The 18,650-nt window shown below is 40.6% G+C and overlaps 1 protein-coding gene and 1 pseudogene across 2 annotated transcripts in view; one reads left to right on the forward strand and one right to left on the reverse strand.

Annotated features, from left to right (window-relative positions):
• Positions 1-6,196: 6,196 nt before the first annotated feature.
• Positions 6,197-18,650, reverse strand: part of LOC147886926 (transferases, transferring hexosyl groups) — a 29,073-nt gene continuing 16,619 nt past the window's right edge. Inside the window, exons 2-8 of one of the 2 annotated variants that reach the window (XM_087394549.1) lie at positions 10,441-10,492; positions 10,093-10,185; positions 9,801-9,996; positions 9,264-9,451; positions 8,936-9,183; positions 6,613-6,812; positions 6,197-6,424 (exon numbers count right to left, since the gene is read on the reverse strand). In XM_087394549.1, coding sequence (XP_087250675.1) covers positions 6,254-6,424; positions 6,613-6,812; positions 8,936-9,183; positions 9,264-9,451; positions 9,801-9,996; positions 10,093-10,185; positions 10,441-10,492 — 1,148 coding nt within the window. In that variant the 3' untranslated portion in view covers positions 6,197-6,253. Of the gene's footprint in view, positions 6,425-6,612; positions 6,813-8,935; positions 9,184-9,263; positions 9,452-9,800; positions 9,997-10,092; positions 10,186-10,440; positions 10,547-18,650 lie in introns of both variants that reach the window. The other variant, XM_087394548.1, reaches the window with a different exon arrangement.
• Positions 11,101-18,625, forward strand: LOC147886927 (uncharacterized; annotated as a pseudogene).

Genomic DNA, 18,650 nt, shown 5'->3' on the forward strand with positions numbered 1-18,650 from the left:
AACTTAGGCTTTGTTGTTACATGTGCAGTTGCCACACCATCATAAGATCAAGACATGAGTGATGGTTACATCCATGAGTGATGCAGTAGAGGATAGGTGGGGACCTGGGTAGTGAGGATATCTCAAAGTTGGTATAAACCTTGGATACCATGTCAAAGTGTAGCAGAATATAGAGAGTTGATTTGTATATAGAAAGAGACAACAACTTTGACTAGAGAGAGAAAAGACTACATAGGAAGAAAACATAGTATATGCAAATATACTACATGGTAGTATATTTGCATATACTACTAAGAAAACCTCCACATTAAAGTCACAACCGTAGGGCTGAACTGCACTTTGGTAGACTGTTAACTGAGGCTGACCTACACCTCCAAGGACACCAATAGCAAGATAAAATTGTGGGTATAATGTGCATAAGAGACCAGAGCCAAATGACCCTATATATGAAGTGGGGTCTAGTAGTAATATGACCAACTAGATCTACTGACCCAACCGATTGGGTCGACCACGTCTAGTCAGGTCAACTCACTCGACCCTAGTCAAGGTCCCAAACTAGCTTCAAAATGGCCTCTAATTGGCATGGCTACTCGTTCAAACTATGGCCTTTACTAGGCCCTAAACTAGCCTATACTAGGTCCACTGCTAGGCCAACATTGTGCCCTAGCTAGACCTCCACCTAGCTACAAAAATACAAATGAGAAAGGACAAACACTACTCCTCTCTCTCCGTAAAGCTCTTTCTCCCTAATTGATAGATAAGAGATGACTAACTCTATGACCATTACAAAAGATAGATCTTTTATCAAAATATAGTATGGACTCAAGCTTCAAAAAACACATAAAAAAGACATTGAAAATACAATTTATTTGTACAATGGTTTTGCACAACAATATATAGGTGTAGGACATGATATTATTTTATACATTGAGACTAAGAGAAGGGCTATTCAAGGTGGTTGGTTATTAATATTAGTGTCAATGGACAAAATCAAAAGAGATACAAAAGCTAGTGGAGGATCTAGCCAAGTGGCAATTCTTTTTTTTCTTCACATATGTGAATGGCACTAACAATAGTATAGAGAGATAAAATACACAACTCTTATGTTGAAATTATGATTTAGACAATCATATCTAGTGCACATCACAGCATGCTACTTTTTGATTGGGGCGTCTTGAAGCCAACAAGATCATTTAAGAGGGGAAACCTTTTATGCCCTTGCTTTCACATACTATGGAGTCGTCTACCTTAATAGAGATCCTCCTATTGGGGATTTCAAGCCTCTACACTAGGGCTTCATCTATAGACAAGTGCACCTTTTATAATTTTGGGTGGATCAATTAGACCCATAGATTTTGATTCGATGAAAATTGGTCTCGTACATAGCTAGAGGTTATAGGTACAATCATGATATGAAGAGTAGCTATACGTGTTTGTGCATGTGCATGTGCATGTGGGATGGGGATGGAAAGTGGCCCCTTTTTTAGGGTCCAGATGCTTTCCTCATAGGGAAGCATATAATGCTCTAACACTAGTGGTTTTTTTTTGGGGCGAATGTTGGAAAATTAGCCACTCATTTGGGTTGGGACAAAAAGTTGGGCAACCATGGTATTCATTAATTAAAAGTTTCTATGCTGATCGCCAAAAATAGCAAAACTATAATAGCCTATATCTTTTGATTGACAAATCCAAATTGGGTCATGCAGCATAGCAAATCAAATGGCAAGACATGATTTAGATAATTATCATGTTTTTGCACCATTTAGTAAAGTTACATTCATCAAAATAAGCCTTTTTATGAAGTTATGGCTAATTTTCTCTACCAAATTTAGAAAACAATCACCCATTTTAGGCTAGTATTTCTCAAGGGTGAGGATAATCGGATATCCAACTTAGGTGCTCCTTTTTCAAGGGGGTCTCCAAAGAAAAAATACTATCTAACACATAGTGAGATTCCCACGACCAATGAGGCCGATGATGCCTCTTTCTTCTCTATCATAGTATGTTATATCTTCCCAACTCTAGGCAATCTTCTATACATGGCATACACCCAAGTCCATTTTACTATCTTGATACCATCCCCAAGCCCCGCAATGGTAAGCCAAGGATCTTGCATCAATCCTAGAATCTAACTAATGAAACCTTTCTATTGGGAATTTCCTTCTCCATTGTCCTCAAACGCCCGTCACACCTATTCATAAAGAAAAGGGCCCCATGGACCCAAAAAACTACAAGACAAGTAGAACTAGTCATGTCATGTTAACAAAATGGGTTTTTACTAGAGCAAAACTTAGTGAGTGCCAAGAATCATACACATAGAGCTCATGGGTAGTTTCCACAAGAACCATTAGACATTAATACCACATTCTAATGGAGCTCATGGGTAGTTTCCGCAAGAACCATTAGACATTACACCACATTCTCATAACATGGGCCATTATTATGGAGGCAAGAGAGGGGTCTCGTAAGGCCGATATTAAATAGACTTTCCAAAGGCCTTCCACAAAACTCCATGAATCAAGCTTGCAAACTCCAAGAGCTAACCCTCTTAGATTTGGGGCATGATGACAAACAGATAGTTCAAACATGGGTCTAAGAACTAAGGGTGGTCACAAGCAATCACAGTACCAATGGAGTCAAATAGTTCAAACATGGGTCTAAGAACTAAGGGTGGTCACAAGCAATCACAGTACCAATGGAGTCAAATAGATGCCCTTTGTCTCCCACTTTATTTCGCTTGTAAATAGATGGAATCTCTTATTTTATTGACAATTGCCTTATAGACTTTTTGCAATAAAAGGATCAATAATCCTTGGTCAAACAAGGGGCTTGATCTTCCACACCTATCAATAGAGAGGTGGTGAAAATAGTCCCATAAATGTTTTACATGGGCATTGCTTTCTCAAGCCCTACATTGACAATGGTAGCAAGGAATATGCACCATCTGCTACGCTAAATCATCAATGCTTGGTCACTTTTAAGGTCCCCAAATTAAGATATTGATATTTGACACTCTAATCAAGCTTGTAGGACACAACTTGTGCATATGGCTCTTCTCAAAAATATAATTTAGAAAAGTAGAGGGGCTTTGGGATGTGATGCTATCCCTTAGGGATACACATTGCACAAACAAAGTTTAGTGCACCTCCACTAGGTACATTGAGATGTCCAAACCACATGGTTACAATAGCTTTGCTCTATCAACTCCCAAGCATAGCACTTATATCTTCTATGCACCAAGAGATAAAGTGCAATAGAAGATTTATACATACAAATCATCAAATTTATTACTTCATTGGCCTCCATATGGATTGCACTCTTGATGCCACTATGCTTCAATTTACATTACAAAATCCACATCACATCATCTAGCTTGATTTACATATACGACTTAATTTAACCCCCTCAAGATCTCCACAAAGTTCTATTTCTATCTGATCAATTTGTCTAATTTATAGGGATCATCTCGTATAGGATTTAAGCTTCATATAAGTTTACTTGGAGTCTTTTCACATCCCTTTTCAAATCATGTGTTGCAACATTGACTCATCAGTCTACCTAAGATCTACCACTATGGGAGCCCCTACATATAGTGCTTCTAGTTTGACAAGAGAGTTAAACAAAAGGGACTTCGTTTGATATTACTTGAAGATATATTACAAGAAATTGTGCTATGCTTTAGGATTCAAAACAAACAAAAAGAGGAAAAATAATTTCTTGGCAACTTCATTAACTCAATCTCATAATCTTAATTGCATTCATTGCCTTACAATGTGGTAAATCCTTACCCCAATACACTAGATATTGGAGCAATCAATCATTGCTACAATCACAAAGAATACTCTCTCCCTCACCCTCTCCCGATCATGACTCAATCGTGGTCCATGGACTACAATCTTGCAAAATGAAGAGCACTTGCAACTCTTATAATCATTTTGTTTGGGAAAAAGGAGCACCATCTTGAAAGGTTCAAGAGATTCCATTACATGTTATATGACGGCTTTGTCCCTCTATCATACTTCATGTACTAGATGGCTCACTCTTTTCTTACTCCAAATTCATCATCATAAAGATTGCATAATTCCTTCCTTAGAGACACACAAACTAACTTTGACTCAAAGCACATACCACATCATTTTTCATGCAAACTCTGACCACAATTGTAAAAGGAGATAGAAGCTCCCCAACTGCCCTTGCTTGATGCATCAAAGCACGTGCACACACACGCGCACGCACGCACGCACACACACCATGTCTATCAAATCATCTTGTGCACATCCCATTTATCATCACAAGGAGTAGATATCGTTAGCAAAGTGGCCAATACCATATGCTACCATTCGCAATGTCCCTTCTATGTAAAATTGATGGGCACAAGTCCTATTTGTACCTAGCTTAGACTAGTTTGGTCTTCATATTTGGTTTTGTGCTTGGATTTGCCACCATAACACTCCACTATCATACTTTTCCAATCATGGTACTTACCTTTGCTTGAAAGGTTCAAGAGACTCCATTACATGTTGTATGACGACTTTGTTCCTCTATCATACTTCTTGTACTAGATGGCTCACTCTTTTCTTAACTCCAAATTCATCATCATAAAGATTGCATAATTCCTTCTTTAGAGACACACAAACTAGCTTTGACTCAAAGCACATACCACATCATTTTTCATGCAAACTTTGACCACAATTGAAAAGGAGATAGAAAGTCCCTAACCAACCTTGCTTGATGCATCAAAGCGCATGTGCGCACACACGCACACCCCCACCCACCCACCATGTCTATCAAATCATTTTGTGCACATCCCATCTATCATCACAAGGAGTAGATATCGCTAGCAAGTGGCCAATACCATACGCTACCATTAATGTCCCTCCTATGTAAAATTGATGTGCACAAGTCCTATTTGTACCTAGCTCATACTAGGTTGGTCTTCATATTTGATTTTGTGCTTGGATTTGCCACCATAACACTCCACATCATACTTTTTCAATAATGGTAATTACCTTTGACCTCATAAACCCTCATGATCTTCCAGAAACCTCTCTCTCTCTCTCTCTCTCTCTCTCTCTCTCTCTCTCTCTCTCTCTCTCGTATGTCTTCATTTGATATAGTGCACCCCTTGGATGATCACAAAATCAAGTGCAAAAATGGCAACAAATTGTATAAGGTTTATCTCCCACAAACACATGTAATCTTTCAACTCCTTTAACAAAAGAACACTATCCTAAGCAAATTTCCTCCCATTTGACTATATAACATTTAGACGAGGATTAATCATCTAAGTACTAAAGACAAAATTTCAACATATAAATGTTAGTATGAGCTAAGTTAAGATACAGTGAGATCCAAAGTTGCAATGAAACACTTTTCCTAGTTTCCAAAAATTTGAGCTTAAGAAATGTATTTTCTATTTGCAAGCAAATTTAAAGCCAAAATTTTATTGCTCTTTCGAGATTTGAAATTTATAGTCTTTAAGTGTTTCAAGATAGTAGCATGTAAAATACAAGTACTTAAATGCATTTTATGTAAAGTTCAATGCTACTAGGTATTAGTGATAAGTGGTGGTTGATCAAAATTCTTGGAGTTGCAAACGGGCAAAGGCTATCATACTATTTCCTTATGTGTTCTTGGGTGTTCCCTAGTGCCACAAGGCATGAAATCATGCAATTTAGGACTCAAGCATATGTACACTTTAGTATTTATGTATTATTTCTTGAGCACCATGCCCTTGAAATTTTTTGAAAGCGAAACATGTCTCAAATTTTAACAACACTTGGAAACGTTCCCAAACACGTATTCAAATGTTTGGCAACTATGATGTGATCTACAACAAATGTAAATCACATATACCATGGTCAATCTCTTGTAGTTCTAACTACTACCAAAAAAAAACATCTCAAAAAGAAGTTCATTCTTTATTTTTTACTTCTACAATAATTTGCAAAACATCTAGAAATATAACGATTTCTATTGATTGTTTTGTTTTTAACAAGAAACTAAAACAATGCTTTATGATTCTACATGATCCATCATTATTCTAATATGTCATTATATTGATATTATTTTTCCTCAAATTAAATTAATCTAATGATAAGGACCTACAAACAATACTTATTAGTAAAAGGACTATGTGTAATGCAATGCACTAGCCTAACTTGGACAAAAAAGCATAGTCAAATGCAGGTTGAGATGGCATGATACAAATCTTCCTCCCAAACAAAAGATTGAGATGATAAACAACAACAAATCATGTAAATGGATAAAAATTCACAAAAAGTAATGATCCCAAAGAAACAAAGACAAAGAATATTGCCCATATAAGATATCCTAGGAAATATCTTGAGCTTGGAGCAGAATCCATTACATATGCAGCATACCAATATATAGGAGCACATATAGAGAGAAACCGTGTGGCAACCTGCAAAAAAAAACATATCCGTTCATGATATTACAACAGTAGCCATACAATTATGCATACATGGATAGTACAGGCTTGTGCATAAAATTGGGGCTAACACCTCAAAAAGGCAAATAGCACCATTATCATCATGATTGCACCACAGTTTACCATATTTTTACTCTATGGTTCTTATGAGGTGAACATACCTGGACATGCATTATAAGAAGAACAACCAGAGCCATAAAAGCCATCTCCAGGAGAAATGGGATATTGGAAGGCGAGAAAAATCCTTCCCCATAGGAAGAAACCTGATTCACACATGCCATGGAGTCACGTTTGCTTTGCCTGCCAACCTCATCTACTTGAGAATGATTTATGCCTCTTCTTTGCCAAAGATAGCTCGTCTCTGTGAGCGAAAAAGATCCTTAGGTGGGTAACTTCAAAAGAATGATAAAGTTTACCCTTCAGCCTAAAAATTAGAATTTCAAAAAGTTACTCGCAGGTATGCACCTATTCTATATTAAGACCAGCAGATGAAGAAACTCTAGCTGTACCTGCTTCCTATTTGCTTCAACTATCTTATTAATGTGGTTCATCCAAACAACCTTTCAATCTCTCTCCTGTAATGTATGAATGTATCTATCTATCCATACCTCAATACATAGATTTATGACACTTTTATTGCCGTCATTTCATGAGACTGTAATATATCCATTTTTACAGAGAGAGAGACAGAGACACAGATAGAGTTTAAAGACAACATAACATATACTAAAATTAGAAAACTAGACTACTCAGCAAGTAACTCAATGCTTGTGCTCTCATCAATGACCAAGCATAAGCTATTGCTTTGGTTTCAAAGGTTGATGAAATCTCTTGGGTGACCCAATGCTTACCAAGATATAAACTGAAAACATATAAAACAGCAAAAGACAAAACAAAAGAGAAAAGAGAAGAGGGACAAGAGACTCATCGCCTACAACATCTGTCAATAATCTAGCCAAATCTTTGTGCAAACTCTTCTTAGACTCAAGGTCCCGAATTATAGATTTCAGCCAATGAAAATTAGAAGTCAAGCTCATTTCCTAATCCTAGACATCCTGTATCTATCTTTGCCTGAAACAATTTCAATCTTTAAAAGTAAACTTTAAAGTTTTAAAAAATTATATATAGCTCACTTCATAAATGACAAGTCTAACCTCTTGCGTGCATTGCGGATTGTAGTCAAGACTTAATGTCAAGACACTGAGGAGATCTCAAAGACATGGTGGGCGTGGGAGAGGCACTGTAACTAAGGATATACTATCAAACAAGGACATCAAGGTGGACGTGCTATGGCTGTTAGTCGAGCTTACGGAGAGCAACCTTAGTGGACAATTGTATCATTGCTGACCTTCTTGTAGATCCATAGGCATAAATAGAGACCAAGGGAGTAAAGGGAGGGATGGAATCAGAGTCAGATCCAAATCCAGAGCAGACTAGGGACACGATGTATTGTAGATTGTGAGGGCTCCCAGTCTTCATCAGAGGACACCAATGAGGACAATGATGATGCTGATACCGAGTCTCACGATTTTTTATGTAGTAAAGAGGGCCCTCTGACTTAATATAGACATCAGTCTTTCATGTTTTGATCATATCACGTGATTTGTGTTATTATTGATATGCAGGCAGTAGTATTTTACTGCACGAGTATTTTGATCAAATTTCATGATGTATTTATCATATTCTCTTTGTTTCTTTCCTCTCACTAACTGTGTTTCATTTGCTTCTCTACACATCATGTGAATAGTTTTCCTCCGCTTTCCTCGTTTTTTTCAACTTCAAAAAATAGTTTTTTAAAGGAGCTCACACCTTGAATTCAGAAATAAAATTCTTCCAAGCTCACACCTAAAGCTCTTCGAACACTACACATCAAACGACTTGTACAACCATTGGCTAGTAGCTCACAAAGAGATTCTGGTTTGCCCAGCCTAAATAGGTGAAGCAAGGTGCCAGATAAATTGACCAGTATCCTATAAGGAATGGGTTATCATCTGCAAAGGGAAAAGTTCGTGTATAAAGAATGATGACCTCAGGGATGCAATTTCAATGGAATCTCATAATACTACAGGTTTCACACATCTAAGCATACACAAAACTTTAAATTTGGTCAAATGGTGCTAATACTAGTCGAAAATGAAACCCTTTGGACAGGATTATGTCTCAATTGTCAACAATTCACACACAAAGTTCGAAACGGTGAATGATGCCTTACTAGAATGTCTTTTTCATCATGATCATGACCCATTACCACATATGATGTTTAAGTAACATATGTAAGACATCAAAATTGGCATAATTTGTAGAATGTAATTAAGAAACAGAATTTTTTTTGTGTTTTGACAACTACAAAACAATTAGGCACACAATACACCTCTAATATTTTTCGAGCCACAAGATTTAGTCATTTGAATGCAAATATGCTTTTAAGCAACCTGGACATTGTAGACAACATAACTTCAATTCCAGTAGGACCAAGACTGTTACCTTTTGGCATTCTCATTGCAGAACCAGGTGAGGTATTTGGATCTACCATTTCATATAAATGCTTGTCCACCTCAGCTCCACCAGAAGACAAGTCAGCAGACATTGCAGACAGGCCAAGTGACAGAAAAAGTTTGGGCTTGTATTTCACATAGGCAGCAAGAGAACAAGCTGCCAATGACAAGATGGGTGATGCCAATAAAAAATTGGGCAGCTGCTTCAATTGAAAGTATCTCATGAATCCCACATCCCTGACCAATCGATCACATTTAGTTGCGAATAAATCAAGGAGATGAGCAGCTTACACAAACATACTGAATGGAAAACTCACCAGTAGTGGCTTTGAACAAAACCATACAAATAAGGGATCTTCGCATTACACCACGGGCGGCTATCTTTGATTCCTGTTTCAGTTGTTTCATAACATAGCATGGAGAACCCATACATCTGAAATGCCAAGAATGGGCCAAAAACTATTGCAGTTTGAATAGCAACAACCACCACAATTCGCACTGCCATCTTGCAAGACAAAGCTGAATATGTCAGAAAGGCCCATTTGAGATTGTCATTTATCACTAGTTGAGTCTACATCATCCATACGTCTCACATTGCAATATTCTCCATAAGATCAAGACCCCTTCTTTTAAATTGGAGGAAGACATGGAACAAGGGGGCAGGAGCATTGAGGCATTGTAGCATTTTCCCAACTCAAAAAATGGAGAGAGAGAGAGAGAGAGAGAGAGAGAGAGAGATGAAGAAGCGCTCCATCTCTCACCACAATAAATTCAATTGCTCCCCAACCCTAGTCCATACCATATAGACATAACCCCATAGCACGATATAAAGATTATAGGGTAACAGTGCCTACCTTAAGCCTTCTGTGATATATAACGGCTGTATAAGCTTCTTGCATAGCTTGAAACAGGAGAAAACCTCCATGTATTACACCATTTGATCTTACAGCACCAGAGATGCCAAATAAACATGCAGCTCTCCATCTTGAGCTGTGGAGGTACTCCCATAACCCACTAAAAGAAAGAAGAGAGAACAAGCTCTCCGAGTACCTGAAACATAGCCACCAATATCACATCCGCAGACAAGACAACAAATCGGAAACATGACAAAAGAAAAAGACGTGGATGTGAAAAGCTTGAATTTACAGTGATGAATAAAAAATTGACGCTGGATTAAAGCAAAAAAGAGCAGTGGCTTGAAACGCAAGCTTCTCATCCTCCAACACCATGCTTGAGACCCTGGAGATTTATCCAAAATAAATCAGCATGAGCATTGCAAAATCTATTGATATAAATTGAAATACTGCTTATTTCCTAGCAATGCTGACTTACTAAAGCAAAAGGCAAGAAAGGGATTATGAAGCCTACAGTCAAATATCTAAATACGCAGACACAAAATACTTTCCCATAGAGGATGGAAGATGAGAAAAATGCAACATTGTAAAGGAGATAATTATAGTCAAGTAGCTTCAAGATGGAACACAAAAACCTTACCTATGGAAGAAGATGGCCGACAATATAAATGCAACACTGTTGAGGACATAGCCTGATATAGCAAGAGTAGCTTTGTAACCGACCAAAGGAATCAATCCCAAAAACACTGCCAAACATCACAATTGATAAGTGCAACCTTATGCCAATCCACAAGTAAACAATAGTAGAACTCCTCTCTTATTGATTCATTAGGTCAAATATACCATTTCTAAGATATCACTGCCTTTGAATGTTTCATAAAGGCATATCCAGGCAGCATAATGATATTCTCACACAGCTTTTGGGCTATGGTGTCATTACAACTTAACCATGCTAATACAAAAAAGGAATTTGCAAAAGTGGCTTTTTCTAGACCTTTTTGCTTCTACAGCCTCCTGGGCCTCTCCTCTTCCAAAACTTTCGAGTGATCCCACGCGCTGGTTGACTGGTTTTTCTCAGTTTTGGAGGACTTTCCGGCAATGAAACTTCTCCAAAACCTTCTCAATGCATTCCTCTCTGAAGCACGCTTCTTTTGGGTCTAAGAACTCCCACTTCTTCTCAACAGAAGTGCTTCTTTTTGCATTTTTCAATGGAATTCTTGCTGGTCGGCTCTTGTAAATGCTCTTTCTTCATGCCTTTGCACTCCTCTTTGGCTGAGAATGCAATTGGGCATTGCCTACTATGTCATCTTGGCGATTAAGGACTTGGTTCGAGTTTTCAGGGCTTGGTGAGTTGTGATTTTGCTGCGCTGCTACAATTTCTTTTTGCCATAAGCTATTGGTTGGCCTCGTGTGCTGCCTCTTTCTTGGTTCACAGGTGCCCACGCAGTGCTACATGAGTCATTCTTTGATTGGGTACTTTGCTGATTTTATTTTGGAGCTTTGAAAAGCTTTGTGAATGCCATCTGGAAACCACTCAAAGAGAGTGCAGCTGGGGCAATGTGATTGCATCTGGACAGCCAATGGAATTGCACTCGGAAAAGAGAATGCCTTTGGATTGAGCCTATGGGTTAAGTGCACTTATGTGATGATGTTCTATGCTTGAAAGCCTTGCGAAGGCTCAGTGAATGGGGGCTACGTGCTCAGTTGCAGGGAAGTCTCCCAGATGCAACTTATAATCATTTCACTGTGACATATAAGGAAATACTGAAAGGGACGCCACGGTGTTTGGGGCCAATCGGGTGCACTTGTCTATGTTTGTTGAGCAGGGGCATTCTAGCCTCCATCCCTTTTTCAGTGGTTTTGTTTGAGAACAAATGGGTAAATGCCAAATGGTGATCGTGCAATGGTTAATGGTTGTGATATATGCTTTGTGAGCTGTAAATAAGCGCTGAAGTAATTAAAGGTTTAGTTCCACTGCCCTCTGAGTGATTAGAGGCCGGTTTCATTGGTTCCATTGCCGGGATACCACACACTCTTCCTCAAGAGGTGGGCCTCGGTAGTTTGGTGGAAGGATATCTTTGCTGCACTTTTTGACAGCTGAATATTACAACCATAAACATGGTGAGTACCCATGAGCAAGAGAGCTCCACAACTCCTCAAAGGAGAAGGCAGGAAAGCCTTAATGATTCAGCTAGTGTACAGTTGCAGCGAGCACAACAAATGCCTTTTGAGCAGGCCACACATGAAGCTACAACTCAGCTCAACGGTGATACTAGTTCTAGCAGTGAGTCAGATGATGCTACTATGTTGAATGCACAGCTTGCAAGTGCAGTGACTGCTTTGACTCAGCTGACTCAAAACTTGGCTCATATTGTGCAAACAAATGCCAAGAAGAAGAAGAAATCAAGAAAGCACAAGCATGGAAAGAGTGAGTACACACATGCATCAGCTTCTCATGGCGGACAGCACACTCATGCATCAGTTTCCCATGAGGGACAGCTATCAAAAATGACTCCGAAAGTGACTTCCAAGAGAGAGGAATCCCCCAAAAGAGCACTTGAGAAAGAGGTACAAAAAGTACAGCCAGTGCAACAGTATGAGCAGCCAGCACAAGGCATTGGTTTGGGTACTCTACTCCTCAAAATAATAATGTGCAGTCCATAAATGTGGCTCAGACACCTCAGCCATATTTGAGGCAGCAACTTGAATATTTTGGTACAGATTCTATCTTTGATGCTATGTTGATTTCACCGCCAACTAGGCATAGAAAGCAAGCCATGTATGACAATGTGGGAATGCAGCCAGGCATGCAAGCCACAGCACATGCTCCCATGCCTAATGTTCAGCCAAGCATGGCTCTCCCTAGTGAAGGGAATGCTGCAAAAATACAGCCATCTTTGGGACAGCCAACGTCAAATGTATATAAAGAATTTAAGGATGGTGGTTCTCATGTCAAGTTTGAGACATATAATGGAGTACAGGACAGGTACAAAGCCCTCACATTCCTTCAACAGTTTGATGCTGCATTTCTTGGGGGTTTGTTTACAGAAGCATCCAAGATGAGGAAGGTTGCCACATTTTTGAAAGGCAATGCACTTAAGTGGTACACCAACCTTATGCTTCATGGAGATGCACCTGCTACTTGGCTGGAATTTAAGCAAGTGTTCTCTTCTACTTGGCTTACTCCAACTTTTGAAGTTGAAGTACTTTCACACTGGCATGACTTGTCATACAAACTTTGCAAGATGATTATACCCATAGGTTTTGGGATGTTTTGCTGCCATTGAGCTCTTACAAGCATGTTTCTTTGAAAGAGCAAATAGAGAGGTACTGTTGTGGATTGCCTAGTGAGCTACGTGATTATTGCATCAAAACCAAGGTGGGTTCTGTGACTGAATTAATTGAGAATGCAAAGGACTTCTACATTATGCCTTTGCCAGAGTGTGATGCTTTGCTTGGGATGCCCTTGGATGTACAGGGTGGGGACTGATGTGCAGATGAGAAACAAGAAGATTTCTTTAACTCATAGAGGCAAAAATCATGTACTTGATGTAAAGTTGAAAGGGGAGTCCATCCCTATAGTTTCAGCTTCTTGTATTTCCAATGTAATAAAGCGTCATATTTCAGCGTACTTGATTTTTGTCAAAGAGGACAGCCAACCAGTTCAGGAAGGCTCTACTCTTTCTGCTTTAGATAGAGAAATGGCTGCTTTTATTTCAAATTTTTAGCATTCTTTCTCATATGCACTTCCTCAAGAATTACCTCCCAAGAGGCCCGAGGATCATCGAATTGATATAATTCCAGCCCGAGGATCATCGAATTGATATAATTCCAGGAAGTTCACCGTCTAATATACCTCCCTATCGTGTCAGTAAGGCACAAAAGGAAGAGAGAATGTCACAAGTGAAGGAACTCTTGGAAAAGGGATTGATACAGCCAAGTAATTCTCCTTATTGTTCCCCCGTGTTGCTTGTGCAAAAGAAGGATGGCAGTTGGAGAATGTGTATTGATTATAGGGCTTTGAATAAAGTCATAATTAAGAACCGTTTTCCAATTCCACGCATTGATGATATATTGGATCGGTTGGAAGGTTCCTCAATGTTCAGTCGTATTGACCTTAAAAGTGGACACCATCAGATAAGGATATGGCCTGAAGATGTCTACAAGACTGCCTTCCGCACTTCATTTGGCTTATATGAGTTCCTTGTGATGCCTTTGGTTTGACTAATGCACCTGCCACTTTCAATAGAATGATGGACAGAATTTTTAGAGCACACAGAAAGTTTGTGGGCACTTTCTTCGATAACATCATTGTGTTCTCTAAAAATCAGCAGGAGCACAGGAAACACCTCACTATTGTGTTTCAAGAGTTGAAAAGACACAAGCTGTTAATCAACACCAAGAAAAGTGAGTTCTTTATGCATGAGATTCATTTTCTCGGTCATATAGTGTCAAACGATGGAGTCAAGATGGATCCTGCAAAAGTTGAGGCCATAAGGAGTTGGCCAATTCTAAAAAATCTGCATAAAGTCAGAAGCTTCCTTGGGTTGTGTTTATACTATCGGAGGTTTATAAAGTACTTTGCAAAAATTGCTTCTCCCTTGCATGCTTTATTTACAAAAGAAAGCTGTACCATTTCGGTAAGGACCAAAGGAAAATGCAGCTTTTGAAAAGGTGAAGCAAAAGTTGTGTTCTGAACCCGTTAATATCTTGCCAGATCTTGCAAAACCCTTTGCTGTAACTTGTGATGCATGTGGGTGTTGAGAGTTCGCACTCAACATCATGTAATCATGTGTACATAGCACCATCACGTGATCATATGTGCGTAGCACTATAGAGTGCTATAAAGGAAAGTGTCACGAGGACGTGAAAAGTGTAAAGTATCTTCGTAACTCAACCTACGCTTAACCCGGGGTTAACCATGGTTAAGTGTTGTAATGGTTTGGCCGTGAGGGACTAGCTAGAGGAAGTGCACACTTCCTAGAAGTTCCTAAGAGCAAAGTCTAGGTGCACCACTAGGTCCTAGGGGCAAGGCAAAGGCTTTAAAAGAGGGGTCTAAAAGTTGGGCCCAAGGACAACCAACGTTGTTCTTGGTATGGGGGTTAGGACTTTAATGAAGGGGCAAATGGCAAGGAGGAGGTGCCATTTGTCAAGCATGTGTATGCATGCCCTTCCCCCACCTTCCATCTCTCTCCCCTCACTCTCCCAGAGGTGTAGGACGTTTTCAGTTGTTCTTGTGCAGTTTTTGAGCTGTTTGAGCTGTTTCAAGCCTGTTTTCAGCCGTTTTAACACTATTTTGACTGTTCCAAGGCTAGTACACACTTCTAGGAAGCACCAAAACTCATTTTTGGACTTTCAGAAAATTTTCGTACGGAGTGTACGGACGTCCGTACGGCTGTACGGAATCCGTGCAAACATGTTCAGCTGCCTCCAACAGGTGCCCGGGGTTGTCTTTTGCTGTGCTGGACCTCTTTGTGCACACGTTTTTGGCTGCGTGGTGGCTTTTGGAGCTGTTCTGGAGCTGTTTTGGACCAGCGCAGGCTGCACGAGAAACTTTTCTTGTTGCTTTTCGCACCTTCTCTTAGGAGGACTCAGGCACAGATCCCGAGGCAATCATTTCGGGACAGACTGTGAACCATCTTTCCTCTACAGCTCTTTCTTGTTCACCCTCCGCTCTCTACCTTCATTTCTCTCTTCTACTGATTGCTGGAAGACAGCTGCACCCTGCGGGGAGCTTGGACAGAGGATAGGTGCGAGGAAGGAGCTCGCCCCTCTGCCACAGACAGCGGGAGTTGGTTCCAGGTTCGGTTTTTCCTTGTTCTTTCTTGCTTTGCAGCTTTTTGCAGTGCATGCGTGTTGTGTGCAGTCCTTTCAGGACTCCAACAAGTTCTAGTAAGCACCCAAAGGCCAGGGTGATCCTGTGGAAGGCCTAAGGACAGTGTGGATGCATGTGATAGCCTTGAGGCTGCCTTGAGCTTAGTTTGCCAGTGGTTTGGATGCCTGAATGCCTCTAAGTTGTGTCAGATCAGAAGTGAATGCCTGAGTATGCCTTGCCAGTGGGATTCTAGAGGTGCACTGGGATTAGATGCCTTGAAGACAAGTAGAGGATTTGCAAAGAGGAACAGTGCAAGGTTGAACCCTTGTTGTAAAGCATTTCCATTCAGAACCATTAAATAAATACCGTAAGGGGCACCAAGGCATTTGGGGCCAGTGGGTGCACTGTGTACTATTTTCATTGAGCAGAGGCATTCTAGCCTCACCTTTGTTGTTGTTGCAGCTTGTTTCTAAGTTGTGCTAAGTGATTTAAGTGACTGAAGCTTGCATTGTGGCTATTTATGAAGTTTATGACTGAGTAGAAGAAGATCACTGCCCTTTTGTTTATCGAAGGCCGGTTTCAGTGGTTCCATTGCCGGGTTTGTCACCATCTTCCTACAGAGGTGGGCCCTGGTAGTGTGGGGTGAAGGACACCTTCAGTGCAATTGTTGCTATAGCCATCAATCTTAGCAAGCATGTCACACCGTGAGAGGTCTGAGGCTGAACATAGGAAGCACCTGGCAATTGTTCTCGAGGAGCTACGGAAGCATAAGCTGCTTGTCTGCCAAGAAAAGTGAATTCTTCATGCATGAGATCCATTTTCTCGGGCACATTGTTTCCAAGGATGGAGTTAGGATGGACCCTGCCAAGGTAGAGGCCATCAGGAATTGGCCATACCTGAAGAACATCCATGAAGTACGTAGCTTTCTGGGCTTGTGCTCGTACTACAGGAGGTTCATTCGGTATTTTGCAGAGATTGCATCTCCTTTACATGCCTTACAGAAGAAAGGGGTCACTTTCTGATGGGGTCCCAAAGAAATTGCAGCTTTTGACCTACTAAAGAAGCGACTCTGCTCAGATCCTGTGATTATTTTGCCAGATCTTCGCAAGCTGTTCGCTGTCCAAGCAGATGCATGTGAGAACAACGTAGGAGGGGTACTTATGCAGGATGGAAGAGTCGTGGCATACGAGAGTAGAGTGCTCCACGATGCTAAAATGAATTTTGGCATCTATGAGAAAGAGATGTTGGCTGTCATACATGCTCTTTCGACCTGGAAGCATTATCTTTTGGGTGCTGATTTTCATGTTCAGACCAATCATCAATCACTGCGGTACTTTCTCACTCAGAGAAAGTTGTCTGAGAAGCATATGAGGTGGGCAAATTTTCTTTCTATGTTTCATTTTCAGATTGTGCATGTGCATGGGAAGAAGAATGTTGTTGCAGATGCACTTTCACGCAAGCCCACTCCAGATGCAAGTTTCAGCAGTGACCATTGCATATCATGATGAGCTTGATGCCATGAAGGATCAATATGCGAATGATGCTGATTTTTCACGGATTTATGATCAGTTGGTTGATGGACAGAGGCATGAGCACTATACTCTCAAAGACGAATTTCTGAAGATGCATGGCCCAAAGTGTTGACAGAGAGTCATGCCCCACCCTATGCAGGACACAGAGGCATTGCTGCCACCATCAAAGCTGTGGAGCACTATTTCTTTTGGCCATCATTGAGGAAAGATGTCGAGGCATATGTCAGGTACATGCATCACCTGCCAAAAGGTAAAATATGACAGGCAGAAGCCGGCTGGACTGCTGCAGCCTCTACCTATTCCCGATCGACCTTGGCAGAGCATTGCCATGGATTTTATCTTTGATCTTCCTCGTACACCATCTGGACATGATGGCTATGGACCATTATTTGCAGATTCAGCAAGCAGGCCCACTTCATTCCCGTCAAAAAGAAAATTACAGCAGACCAAATGGCGAGACTCTTTATGTCTAATGTGTTTAAACATCACGGGATGCCTCAATCAATTGTCAGTGATAGAGACCCGCGGATGACAAGTCTTTTCTGGAGAGGTATCTTTGAGAATATGGGTACCACGCTGAATTTCTCATCCTCTTTCCATCCTGAATCTGATGGGCAGTCCGAAGAAGCCAATTCCACTGCCCTTGATCTTCTCAAATGCTATGTTTCGGATCAGCAATCGAAATGGGAGCAATTTCTGCCACTTGTTGAGTTCGCGTACAACAACACTATACATTCATCCACGGGGAAAGCCCCCTTTGAAATTGTGGCAGGAGAACGGAAGGTACCTCCCATTCTGCATACGAAAGAGAAGATTTTTGAAGCGGACAGATTTGTGGAAAGTTTGGATATTGCTTACCAGAAGGTCAAAACAGCCCTCCAGAAAAGCCAAAAGAAGCACAAACGAGCAGCCGATAAGCATCGCCGCGAGTTGCTCTTGAAAGAGGGCGATTGGTGCTGCTGCGTTTTCAAAAAGCACGACTCAGGAAGATGAAAGGCAAGACGAAAGTGTACACAAAGCTGACGATGCAGTATTATGGTCCTTTTCAGATTTTTGAACGCATTAATGACGTAGCTTACAGGCTGAAGCTACCTGCCACTTGGACCATACACAATGCCTTTCATGTGAGTTTATTGAAGCCTTTCCAGGGTGATGTGCCTGTTGACCTACTGCATGAGGATCAGCCCGAGGTGGAAGAGTTGGATAAAATCTTGGTTCCGGAACAGATTTTGGCACATATGGAAAGAAAAGTAAAAGGTAGAGTTTCCCGTCGCTATCTGGTGAAGTTCAAGAATTATCCTGCACTGGATGCCAGGTGGATGGAGGAGGGTGACCTGGCAGACTCATCTCAGATTTTGCAGCTCTACCTCAACGCGTTTCAGCTTGCGCCAACTACGGTACAGGCTCCTACAGGTTCAGTAGAGCAAAGATCTGGAGCATTGCCTGGTGCTCAAGAGAAGGGTAGCACCTTCCCTTGATTCAGACTGCTTATATCTCTGGAGA

Source organism: Dipteris shenzhenensis, chromosome 23, assembly GCF_047967505.1.
Source record: "Dipteris shenzhenensis isolate YYH24624 ecotype China chromosome 23, Dip_SZ_1.0, whole genome shotgun sequence".
Classification (NCBI taxonomy): Eukaryota; Viridiplantae; Streptophyta; class Polypodiopsida; order Gleicheniales; family Dipteridaceae; genus Dipteris; species Dipteris shenzhenensis.